The sequence below is a fragment of the Chenopodium album genome, chromosome 23 (assembly GCF_948465745.1).
Source record: "Chenopodium album chromosome 23, dcCheAlbu1.1, whole genome shotgun sequence".
NCBI lineage: Eukaryota > Viridiplantae > Streptophyta > Magnoliopsida > Caryophyllales > Amaranthaceae > Chenopodium > Chenopodium album.
The window spans coordinates 38,717,308-38,731,569 of record NC_137856.1 but is presented as its reverse complement, the minus strand read 5'-3'; the positions used below and the strand labels follow the sequence as shown (position 1 = coordinate 38,731,569).

General features: G+C 32.7%; 1 protein-coding gene across 1 annotated transcript; it reads right to left on the bottom strand.

Moving 5' to 3' along the window:
* Positions 1–8,214: 8,214 nt before the first annotated feature.
* LOC145606793 (acetate--CoA ligase CCL3-like) lies at positions 8,215–13,877 on the bottom strand. The gene is made up of 3 exons (XM_081662622.1): positions 13,574–13,877; positions 10,490–11,080; positions 8,215–9,424 (listed from the first exon to the last, which is right to left on the bottom strand). Exons 1-3 carry the CDS (start codon positions 13,778–13,780, stop codon positions 8,528–8,530), a joined length of 1,695 nt encoding a protein of 564 aa, XP_081518748.1. The 5' UTR covers positions 13,781–13,877; the 3' UTR covers positions 8,215–8,527.
* Positions 13,878–14,262: the final 385 nt, after the last annotated feature.

Here is a 14,262-nt window from a genome sequence, read left to right as displayed (position 1 = left end):
ATCAAACTCTGTTTTTATTTGGACTCATACAGCTCATAAATTTTGTATCTAACCTAATTTGACTCGTTTTAGACCATACCATATATGTAATGTATTTTAAGTAATGAAATGAGATAATAATTCTCCTATGACATTATTACAAATTACTCCCTAAGTTCTAGAATATACGGAGTATATCTTTACACTTTTCTTTAGATATGTCGTAAATTATTCTTACACTTTCATTTTAAAAACGACTCACCAAAACCCCTCTCTTTCTACTAAAATGAATATTTATACCACATAGTATATGTGTAATGAGACATAGTTATATATTGTATCGAACATAAGTTTAGAAAATAGCATGTTAAACTTCTTTTACTAATAGGTATTGCGAATTTTAATCCGATCTAAACGTTTTACATCATTCATTCAACCCAATTTAGCTCAATACGAGTAAATTTGAAAATAACCAAAACCGTAAATAGTAAATCGGCCCGCCGTTAAGTAGTGTACAAGTCTAAGGAAAACTAGGGGTACATAATTATTTTTATGGGTGATGTTCACGGACGAGAAATTGAGAGCATCTTTATTTCAATTGGTAATGACGGCTACTATTGACTTAACAGTCCTATGTAGTCCTATAAACTTATATTCTTGCATATAATTTGACAATTAATTAGACCATCACTCTATGTTTAATTACATATACTTTGTATGATGACTAGACTATTGTTATTATGATAAGATAAAGTGTGTTTATTCTTTACCTAACTGTGTTAATCTATTTTTGCTGCCTAAAAATTAGTTCTTTGGAATATATGTTAATGTCACGAATGTTATCATCAATTTGAATCCACTCGAATTTCTTGTCAATAGATTTGGATGAATATATGTATGTCAAGCTGACAATTTAGACACCAAAAAAAAAAAAAAAAAAAAATAAAAAAATAAAAAATAATAATAATAATAATAATAATAATAAAATTTTTAAAAAAATTTAAAAAAAAGTGGAAATACTATCACTTAGCATCCATTATAATTATTAGAGGTCCAAATTAGAACTTTATATAGCAAGAGTTAGAAATCATGTAGCTCAAAGTTTTGTTCTTTTTACCGTATTTTGTAATCTCGCTCCTTATTCTGATAGAAAGCATGTAGCTCATACTAGGTCAAATTTTCTCATTAAATTTTTTTTTTTTTGGTGAAGCATGCAAAAATAACGAAAATCAAATAATTTATAGATTTATTCTTATGTATAAATCACAAACATAAGAAAAAGTAAATTAGATAGGCAGTGCTCTTAGTGGAAAAAGTTAATACATTTCATTTATTTAAACATAGAAAAAGTACTAAAAATTGATAAAAAAAATTTAAATTAATAATCAATCGTAATTTAGATGAAGAGAACATAGCCTCAGCTCGTATGATATCTTTTCACGAGTGATTACGAAGCATTGTACATCACATTTATATGACAAATGCGACGAACAATTAGCGGTCGCGAAGTTCACGAGTGAAATCTTAGGAGCAGAATATTATTGGTGAATTAAATTAAGCTCTAAAAGTGATGAAACAGCCAAAAGTTGAGGCACAATTCACTTGATTTCGCAAAAATTCAAGATAATAATTTAACAGAGTTGGTAATTTTTTTGTAAGCACGTGAAATTTGGTCGCTCCAAAACAAATTTCTATCACGGTTTTTTACTTTTTTTTTACTGACTTTCTAAGTTTATACGAGTACTTTTCTAGCCATTCAACTCCTTTTAACTCTCATGGTAATTTATAAAGTCTGAGAAATGTGAGAATGACATCACATACACAAATTAATCAAAATATACATTATTTAAGCTTAAAAAAATGTTCTAAAAATTTGTCCAAATTTACCTTAAATAACAATAGGATAGGAGATGTACTCTTTTTGTCCTTAAATACAACTATTATTGTATGTGTACTCCGTATAGTATTTCAGCGCCGTACATAACTCAATAATAATTGACACGTACAATTGTCAATTGTCTTACTAGTTCAGAACCCCTCTTAGGGCCTGTTCTCTTACGTTGAAATTCAGTTCAGTTCAGTTCAGCTCCTAATTTCCTTCTCTTATAAAATATCAAAAGGTTTTGTGTGAGACCAGACTCACGTGAGACCGGGCTCAATAACAAAAGTCCAATAAAAAGGCGAGGGTTAACTAAACCCGATTGCGAGGCCCGCAACACCAAAAACATGATAGTGGACTCACGTGAGTCCGTCTCACCCAAAACTTTACCATAAACTATTCATTTTAGTTCAGTTCAGCTGAGTTCAGTTCATTGTACTTCAGTTCAGCTGAGTTCAGTCAATGAGAACAGACCCTTAGATTAATTTGACACAAATTAGCTGGTTGACACTTTAAGAATTGGGAGCGAGGGGAGGGTAAGGACTACCGGACTAGGGATCCCATACTCTCAAAGTACATACCCTGAGTGTGAATGCGTATAACAATTACTCATGCATGTAACATATTTGCTTAGAAATTAAGCTTGGCAAACTTTAATTGAGATTGGGAATATGCAATCAACCACTACCAATTGATCGAACTAAGCATGTATGCCATTAATATCAAGTGGGACAATTAGCGTCAAGTGGTTGAAAGATGGGATATATATATATTATATAGGCCAATAATTTTCTCTATATTCATTCTAATTTCTATTCTATGTTTTATAAAATGAAGTCCCCTTAAATTGTATGGATATAAAAATCAAATGATGGTCTTTTATTTTCTTTATTTTCCTCACATACCTTTTAAAGGTCTAACTTAATGTCTACTCTAGTCTTAGGTGCAAATTAATAAATATTCGAAGGGGACAAAAACTCTAAAACTTCTTTGGTAAACTCATTCTGTTTTCCTCAAGTTGGTTACGCATCAAAATCAACCGGTAATAAATCAACGGAATCATTAAATTTTTAATTACCTCATCATTTAATTGTTATGGGAGCGAGTTTTATAAGTCATTTGAGGTTCTTTTTTTTCCTTTTATCAAACGTTGTTTATAGGCCGGCGATTGGCTAGAAAAATTACCATGATAACCAACGTAGCAATACCTATACCTCAATCTTTTTCTATCCACAAGGGTGGTGACCACAAAGCTATTTGAAAATATTAAACTCATGATAGTATTGACAGTATTGCACCATGTACGTGGACTTTTACACTATTCACATGCTCTCATTTAACCGTTAAGTATAATTTATATTCATATTTAAAAGTAATAAAATTCATTAGATATTGTTAAACTCATCTATAAAGTATTAGAAAAAAGAATTCCATCGGGAATAATAGCACAGTAATTTTGCGAATCTTAGCTAATTTAATTAAAAGTTGTTTATCCAAAGCTATATAGTAGTATTATGTCTGAGATCTTTAGTTATAATAATTGTTGCTTTAAAAAGTGGTCAAGTAAAGTTTGCTCATTTGGACTAATGACAACAGGTAATGAAAGGAAGAGAGAAATGTGGTAATTAATTAAAGCATTATGGACCTATTAAAATTGGAAATTTATTTGACAAATGTTCTCTTTTGATCCAAATGAGTAAACGACGAGAGCCGCCGTCTTTTTTTTTTTTTTTTTCCCTTCTTCTTCTTCTCTCTCTCTCTTAAGAAAAATTTTGTTAAAAAATTAAAATAAAATAATCTTGTTATCACTTTCATATTGAAAAATTTACCAAGTACATACTAGTACATGCATTTCAACGTACATTTGCTTCAAGAGAAATAATATGGTAAGAATATTATCATAGATTATACACAAACTTCTCTAGATTATAAATCTTATGTTTGAATCTCGTATAGTATTATAGTTGTATGCCTTTTAACAATTTAGCTCTTAGACCACATATATACTTAATTAGCTAACCTCTTGCCCTCTTGGTTACTATAAATACATATATGTATGTAAGTGAGTGTTCGATATAAGTGTGAATGTTATGTGTTTTACTATAGAATGATTTATGATCCAAATAAGGTTTTTCTTCCGAACTTTAGATTTAATAATTAATCTCACTTTAATTCTTTTCACTAAACTTTATCTCAACTATCTTGACATAATACTTTCTATCATATATGCTCAATATCTATAACTTTATACTAAAGGCGAAACCAGGAATGACACATGTCATTTCCTGGTTAAAAATTTTCCCTCCAAAAGTTTTCTTTTTTTATTTTTTTGGCCAAAGCTTCTTAGAGAAGTTTTATAACTTTGTAATGTAATTCTTAGTTATTTTTATTAGTCGTGCATATATTTTTCTCTCTGTTTTCTTTAGTGTGATAATTTTTTTTTTGTAATTACAGAACTTTCATCTTATTTTGCAATTAGGCATAATTTTTTTATAATTAATTAGTAATCTTAAACTAACGATAAGTATTAAAAATTACCGTGCATGGCACGGGACTTAACCTAGTTTTCCAATAAAGTAGAAAAAAAAATTGTTAGTGTGTTGTACTATGTAACACTATATGATCCATTTATTTGATTCCAATAGTAATTTTGGTAGGGCTTAATAAAGTATTTCTTACACGTAAAATTGCACGTCCTTTTAGCTAACAGACGGCTTTCTTATCCGAATTGAAATACATGCAATCATCTAATTTAATCATGTAATTAATCTTTACATAAACCAATTTATAATTATGTTTGATCTAATCTAGTTGGCCATGAAATTGATGGCTAGCTAGTGTTAAAAAGTTTTTCATAGATTACTAGCTTTTTCACCCGTATGATGCACAAATTATTATGTTAGCAATATTAATATTTTAAAATCAAATTCTTGATTGCTTCACGTCTTTACTTATGAGAAAAATGACGAGTTTACCATGGCGATGAAAAAGTAAACAATGATAATTATTGAAATACTAAACTAGTATTTCATATGAAAGAAACAACATATTTCATGGAAAAGGGTATGATTTAAGTAGATGGAATAACGTGGCGTCTGGTATATGTGTTTTAAATATTAAGCTATTACAATATAGATATAAATTCTGTAATTTACGACGTTATCATATAATATGAAGATGAAGAAGACAGGGGTGAGCTTTCAACTACTAGACTAACAGCAACCTGGACCATGTTGTCTGTAATGGAAGTTGATCCAAAAACTAGGATTTTGTATCAATCCATCCATCCACATAAATGTTTATTTTTAACACGAAAGTAAGAAAATAAAATAAATAATTGAAAATGGACTTAACTACCAATTGTGGGCCTAACCTTAGCCCATAGTCCAACACACATAAGATTAAAGGGGTTTGGGACCCTCCAAATACAAGATTATGAGAAATTTTTTGGGATTAGATAAGATTTAAAGGAGGAAAAAAAAAAGAAAAAAAGAATATAAATAAGGCCCATCTATTCATCTCCACAAAAGCCACATCCATGCATAACGGTCGATTTACATTCAAGATGCTAATGAGTATTTTCAACCACCTTTGATAATCTTGTTGTCAATTTTATAAGTTGATGCTTCATAAGTTTTGGTGGTGAGTTGTTTGACAAAGCAAGGTTATTGATCATTATTTGATACCCCATTGGCCCCTTATTAATTTTTTGTGTCCCGTATTACTTTAGAATGTACTTAAATTTAATTGTATGTAATCTTATATCTTATAAAACTTTGAAATATTTAAATGCATGTATCGGTGTTCATTATAATTGTCACACCTAAGTAGGTATGAATCGTATGATGTCTATTTCATAATTTATGCACCCTTCTTGACAAAATATACTCCGTAGTTATTCCTTCCCTTCCTTGTTCAGATTCAAATCAATTATAATATGATTGTTTTGTTGTTTCTTTCCCTTTTCATATTGTTACTTTCTTTCTTTACGTATACTCGATGTCTAAAATTATATACTACTTGAAATTTAAAATAAAACTTTTAGTGAGGCTAACTTTCCATAGCAGACCGAAACTTCATACGGGTCACCGACCAGGATTAATTAATGAACAAACCCCTTTGAAAGTGAGGGGAACAAGTTAGGGTGTGTTTAATTCACCTGATGTTCACTAATCTTAACTTATTTGAACTTATTAAAACTTATTTTATTTGTAATTTGTATTTGAATAACCCTTATCAGAACTTATCAAACCTAATATGAACTTATTTGGACTTAACTGAACTTATCAGAACTAAACTGAACTTATCAGAACTTATTACACCTGAAATAAGAGAAAATAAGGTGAACAGAACATACCCTAAGAGAATTCCTACCCCCAAGCGTCTTTATTGTAAATTAATCACATTACCTCAAGGTTATGAAATATAGAGTACAACCCTTACCACCAGATCAAGTACAACTATATTTGTGAGGTCTCTAAAGAGGTTCGGTATTTTATTTGTGTACATAACTTATTTTTGTATATCCACATCAATGATTAGGATTGTGGATAGAGAAGATAGTTATGCCAACTAAGCTAAACTATAATATAATAAACCCAAAATCTTATCATCAATACCATTCGAATTTGCATGGGAACCTTAGACTAAATGGTATAGTGATGCATATATCGCTCAAACACCACTCGCACGCCGCAACCTTACAATAATACGTAGCTGCATTTAATATAAGATCATATCCATCGCTTTTATACAGATTCAAGAGTAGTGTCGTCTACACATATAATGTATGTTCAAGATAAAATCACTATAATAAGAGATACAGATAGCTTGAGACCTCATCTATCATTAACACATGCAATGCCGTCTTGCATCTTCAATTCTTGGGATTATTTTAAGAATTTAATTTGTGTCTCGTATTAATAGGTTTAAGTCGAGATGTGGATGTCAATCAGACAATTAGTTAAGCTAGTGTATGTAGGACTGTAGGTGTTATTGTGTTAAGTCATTTATAACTATATAGATCGATCAAGACGATCACTATCTTTATAATTCCCTATATATACGATTATGTATTTGAAAAAATTAAGACTTGAATATATCAATTTGTGATTATAGATACAAACACACACGAACACAAACCTCATCGGTTATCGGAATTATTTTAAAACAAATATATTAAATTATGATGTGGATGTTAATTAGCCTAACCGGTATTTAGCTTAGGTGTAAAGTAATATTTGAATGGTGATATCTAATACGAGTACAAGTATTTGTGACGACCTCATATAGCGTTATATCTCTATCCTTACGATTATATATTGGAAAATATAAAGATTTGAATAGATCAATTTGTGATTATAGATACAAACAAACATCTCCATCACTATTTATGACATTTTTGTAGAAAATTTTCATGCCATAAATATTTTTTTTTTTTTTTTTTTTTGGGGGGGGGGGGGGGGGTTGTTACTATAATGCAATGGTCATATACAATATAGCTGAACAGATCATTCAACCTCTCAACATATTAAAAGAATAGAAAGACGTGCATCTCTTAATCAAAAGATTGTAAGATTAAATCCCACTACGAGACACTTTAGGGGAGGGAATTCTATTTTTTATTGATAATTTAGTACAAAAATTCAATATGATTATCTTATAGAGCCTGGACATGTTGTTCATTTTATATGTACTACAAGTTCATCTCATAGGGTCTAGACACAGCATATAATAATTGGGTCGAGTTGGGCTTTGGTTCATCTTTGCAAAGCTAATCGGACCTGCCAGCATAAGTTGTTCAAAAAATTAGTCCTGCCAGCATAAGTTGTTCAAGTCTAATCGTTTAGAGTATTCCTGAACCTAGGAAGGAGTTCAGTCATGGTTCCGACCAGTACCCTGTGGGACTCATGTGAGTCAGGCCAACTAGTACGTACTTGTAAGTTGTAACTACATACAGCACCATAAAACATATTTTACACACCCCAACCATCACAACTGTCTACAACGCCAGATCATCATTTGACGAGGTACCACCATAAAACATACACCACAAACTATCCAAAGCACCACCAGATTCACCACAATCATTTCGAAGTACCACCAAATTATCATTCAAAATACTACCAAAACTTTATGATGTAATGCCACTTCTCCGCCCAAAACTGTCTACTCCGCCACACCAATCATTTGACCTAATGACTTACATTACTACAGAAGCAATTTATCAAAACCAATAATACAATGATAATACAAGTTACAAAACTATAAATGATAAAAGAAATTTAAGCCTATATAAAATATTGTATTTGAACAATGCTTCTCGATTGCTAGTAGAATGCTACTTGGTTCTTAGATTGCCAATCCAAATCCAAACACTGAATTTCAATTCTCATATATCATTGCCAAACCCATCAAAATCACCATTACAAATATGTAGTAAAGATAGTTCAATCAATAACAACACAAAACAATGTTGTCAACTTAAATTTTACAATGTTATACAAAGAACAGGCCTTCTTTTGTGCTTTTTTAACCTGAGGGGGAGGGGGAGGGGGAGGGGGCGGAGCGACAGCAAGCACAATTTATTGCTACTTATTTCAATAATTAAATAAAATATAGAGAAGAGAATAAAACAAACTCAACGAAGGTAAACCATCAAAGATATACTTACAGTCGACTCTGCTTCACAGGTCCCATCTCTTTAGCTTTTGACCTCAATACATGCTTCTGTATCTTTCCCGTTGCAGTCTTTGGCAAGGGACCAAATACAACAGATTTTGGAACCCAGTAAGCAGGCATTTTGGCCCGACAAAACTTCATTATGTCCTCAGCCAGACGCTGCTGATTCGATTGATCAACATCCGGCTTCAATGTGATAAATGCACAGGGGGACTCCCCCCACCTCTCATCAGGTCTTGCAACCACTGATACCTCCAATATAGCCGGGTGAAAGTACATAACATTCTCTACTTCCACACTACTAATATTTTCTCCACCAGATATGATAATGTCCTTTGATCTGTCTTTAATTTCAATATAGTTATCCGGGTGTTTCACAGCTAAGTCCCCGGAATGGAACCACCCATTTGCAAAAGCCTCCGCATTAGCTTTGGGGTTCTTTAAATATCCCTTCATCACTGCATTCCCTCGGAAAACAATTTCCCCAACAGTCTTCCCATCAGCAGGTACCGGTTTCATGTCTTGAGTGTTGACAACGTCAAGACCTTCTAAACCAACATACCTAACACCTTGCCTTGCATTAAGGCGGGCTTGTTCTTCTGGAGGAAGAGAGTCCCACTCTGGTTTCCATGCGCATATAGTAGAGGGCCCATAAGTTTCAGAAAGCCCATACGTATGGGCAACACGGAAGCCAATACGGGACATTTCAAAGAGCACGGAGGGAGGCGGGGCAGCACCAGCCGTCATGACGTGCACAACATGTGGTAGAGGAAGGATTTTATCCTCTTTTTTTGCATTGACGATAGTGTTGAGCACCACAGGAGCCGCACAGAAATGAGTTACTTTATGTTTGGCGATGGCTTGGTAAACTCCCTTAGCAGTCACCTAGAATAAAAAAAAATAAAAAGGCCAAGGAGAAGTGTACAAGTAAGGCCCAAATATATGTTACCATACAAGAAATGTCCAAATGAAAAAAAACATGAACATACTGGAATTTGGAAAATGTAAAATCATGCTGATTTACACTTGTAACTAATTTCGTGTTTTCTTTCTTCAAAAAGCATGCAATTTTAAGTCAATAAACTGTTATTTTAGAAAGGCCATATAAATTTTAAAGCAACTATCATTGAAGCCCCTGGAACTGACAGGTTTTCGAGCCAAACAATAAGAAAACAACCATCACATCAATGGTGAACTCATCACAGTTTTACAGACATGCTTTTACATTTATGTAACGCAGTTTAATTGCCTATTTGCCTTCCATAGAATTTGTCATTTGAAAGGCTACTCTTACTCCCAACAATGAATATTTAAAAAGGTTGTTTCCAAATGACCCTTGATCCAATCTACAACTACTTATGCTAAAACTGTAGTTCACTGTGAAAATAAAAGTGTAATTGTTTAATAAACCATCTTAATTAGTTTGTTGCCAAAAGTTTCAAAACCATCTTGATCCTATCTACAACTATTATAAATGGACATCTCCATTCTCCACCATGAGCAAGAAGGAACGAATGAGTTATCAGTTAGGGTACTAATTGATTCATTAACCATTGTAAAGATTCATAAACAATGGCATAATAAACACAGCACTATAACTCAAAAATGAAACAAGTTATACTGTATAAATTCCAACATTAGCTAGTTGTACAGAAAGCAGCAAAAAGTTTATGTATTATCCAAATTCTTATTAGAGAAAGGCCATGCAGTTAGACAAGGCCTTTTTCTGCAGGGAAAAATACTAAATGCAATGTCGTCATACTGCACTACTTAGATTTTCAAGACTGCTGATATTATAATTATCAAGCAAACTGAACCCATCATTTAGAATCAATAACAAAACACAATAAGAAGAGCAAAAGTTTACAACATAGCAGACTCCAATTTCAAAAGGGGGGTGGGTGAAGGCTGTGTATATAAATCTGTTCAGATGAAAGCAAATTGAATTACCTGCCTAAGACATATACTGGTTCCACACATAGCAGCTAGAGTCCAAGTGTAGCACCATCCATTACAATGGAACATAGGAAGAGTCCAAAGGTAAGTAGCTCCCTCAGTCATGTTCCAGACTAGAGCACAACTCAGGGCCATGACATAAGCTCCGCGGTGATGCAAGACCACACCCTTAGGGCTTGCAGTTGTACCAGAAGTATAACCTAGTGTAATACTCTGCCACTCATCTTTTGGTGGTTGCCAAGCATATTCTGGGTCACCTGTCTCCAGGAACTTTTCATACTCAATGGCACCTCTGCTCAATGCGTATTGGAGTCCTTTAGGATCACAACTTTCATCAGCTATGACAATCAAAATTGGTGGCTTAAAGTTGCCTTTGCTTGTATCAGCCACTATCTTCAATGCTTCCTCAGCCAAAGTAAAGAATTCTTGGTCCACCATTACAACTTCTGAAGCAGAATGGCCAAGCAAGAAAGCAATAGTCTGTGCATTAAGACGTATATTTACTGTGTTCAATACGGCTCCTGACATTGGAACTCCAAAATGAGCCTCATATATGGCCGGAATGTTAGGAGCAATAATTGATACCTGTATGTAAGAAACTAGACGTATTCAGCAACATTCCAGCTAGAGAAGAATTTGATGGTTAAATAACAAATATGTTTTAAGGGTCACCACACAAAGATAAAATGCATTTTAATGATCTATCAACCTCTATTGGTGAATATGATGATTCAAAGTTAAATGCAATCGATGTATTGCTTAATGTAGCAACATGACTTGAAGATAAAACACCTTCGAATTTTGACGACTTTCCTTGTGTAAACAATCGTAAACACAACTCATACTCAAGTACTCAGCCACAATACATAATTTAATCCCTTGTGTAAGTCTAAAATGCTACATATAGCCAAGAACTCAAACACAATGAATGATTTCCAACCATTACAATCTATCATAAAACCAATTTATCAGTTAACATTTTAGACAATAGCAATTAGCAAGTATGTCAGACCAATTCAGCTGCATCTGAAGTACAATTTCTTCCTGAATGTAATGATTCACGCCATCAGTTTACAGGCTTTTTCCACCAGAAGTATCAGTCAATCCAATATACTAGTATTACTCCGTATGCTATATTCCATTTATTTGCAATATATTAAAAATTGACCTCAGAATTATGTAAAACCTACGTAATTACGTAAGAGTTGAGACCAAAAAAATTAAATTTTGATACTTTCATGGCGTCCAATCCAACGCTTCTTTACTATAATAGGAAGAGGAACATTGAAGAAAAAATTTACTGAGTAAGAAAATTATTATAAATGAATCATACTCCACTTGACTTAAAAGCTCAGAAATTAATTCACATAACCACCAAAAGTACAGTGTTCAGTCTTTTACAAAGCTCATTTTGTATTGTTTGTCATATGCAGACCTTTAATTAAATTTCGTATTAATTAAATGAAGTGCAATAATTGTAGTTTATAGTTCTTTCTTATATTCACTATTGTTTAACACTAGAATATTCTCCCTCTTTTTTTTGTATTTTTTTATAATAGCTTTGGAAGATTGTCAACTTTGTCACGAAATTTAGGAAGAGGCATAGTTCATAAGGCGGCTAAGGTAAAGTTGACCGATTGAGTTTCCCAGCAAAACAAAGGCTAACAACTACTTGTATTTGCTATCAAAAGATAATTTTCATACAACTATATAATAGCATTATTAGTCAAACATTAGCTACATAATTCTAGGATTCTGGATAGTTATCAAGATCGCATGACACATCAATATCAAATAAAAAGTTTATAATATTATCTATTAAGACCTTACACCAATAATTCAGTAGACTATTCTTTTTGTATCAGATAAGTTCTAATAAGTTTTAACAAATTCTTAATATACAAACTGAAGTTGGTTTATAGACAGTGTAAAAGTCATAATATCACAACTAAATAGAAGTTACATAGTACCATTATAATATAAGGTCAAATTAAGTAAAGGTGATCAAACTTAGGGTCTGTTCTCATTGACTGAACTTAGATGAATTGAACTTAGCTGAACTGAAATGAATATTTTATAAGAGAAGGAAATTAGGAGCTGAACTGAACTGAGCTGAACTAAATTTCAACGTAAAAGAATAGTCTGGCTCACCCGAAATGGTAAGGTTTGGGATTTTGGCAGAATTGTTGAGCTCGGCCCGGCCCCCTTTTTTTTTTTTTTTTTTTTGAATTTGGACAACCTAAAAATAAGTTTATACTTCCTCTGTCCTCAATATTTTGCCCATTTGACTTTTCACCCAAAACATGTGTTAAAGTGGTTTTATCTCCATTTTGATAGTGTAAAAATTTATTAAAACTAGCTTTCAATGAAATTGATTAAACAACATCCCACGTGACTACATTATCTTTCATCGGTTAAAAGTATTTTAGAATCAAAGATATTAAAGTTTGACCCCAAAAATTTTGGAATGAAGGGACTAGGGAGTATCTTTTGATTAAAAGTTTGTATTGACCCGATAAACTGATAATGGCCCGAAATAGTGGGACCACTATATCGGTCCACACTTGGGCCCGGCCCGAGACATCGGCCCGACTTGAGTCACCTTATAGCATTGCCCTGGCTCAGCCCGAAATGGGCCACTTTATAGCATTGGCCCGTCTCGGCCCGATACAGGTCATCTTATATATTTGGCCCGGCTTGGCCCATTACCATGTCTAATTCAGGTTAACAAAACACTTCAATACTACTATGGAGTACATGTATATATCCCATTAGGAGAGAGAAAATTAAATTGACATGATCGAATGGTGAAATGTTGGATATCAATTACTTTTAATTTCCCAAGGAATTATTAAATAAATAATTCCCATCAAAAAAAAAAAAAATTAAATAAATAATTCATCATAACAAAAAATAAAAATTAAAAACCACTCGTACTTATCCATTGATTTTTTATTTTTTTTTTTAAAGTAAAATCAAATGAATGACACAACACATACCAGATAAATCAAAACTAATTACTGTAATTTAATCAATCAAACAAATAACAGTAAAAAAAAAAAAAAAGATGATGATTACCGTAGAAGCAGCAACGATGTTACGGCGAGAAAGAGCGGAAGCAAATTGACGGCAACGATGATAAGTTTGAAGCCACGTGTAACGAAGCGAGCCATGAACAATGGAAGTTCTGGTGGGATGAACAGTAGCGGCTCTTTCCAAGAACCAAAGAGGAGTGAGAGGTGTGTAATTTGCTGCGTTTTTTGGAAGATCATCAATGTCCTCCATTTTTTATGGGAGAATATTTTAGTGGAGAAGAAGAGAGAGAAAGAAGGAATATGATTATTTTGATGCCACTTTTGGCGTTGGTAGAGAATAGTGCTGATGGACGAGTGTTTATATATTGGTACTACTAGTGTCTCATCGTGCGTCCATCGGCTTTATTTTATTTCAACTTATATTTTTTTAAATCACAAACTTGTACTACATATTTGGGTATAGGTGATGCCCCGAGTCATTACATTTTATATATGAGTACATATTAATATTTCGTATTATAAGGTAACATAAAATATTATATAGCTTAGTGGTAAGATATTCATCTCTATAGAGATTACAGCGTCCAAATCTTCTAATTTACATAAGGTAAAAAGAGTAAGGCTTAAGCAATGCTTATAAAGTTATAAGAAGATCTGAACTAGTGGTTAGGCTCGGATTATGCGTAAGATTATAACATTACATTTGCAATTATAACTCTAATCACAAACTTC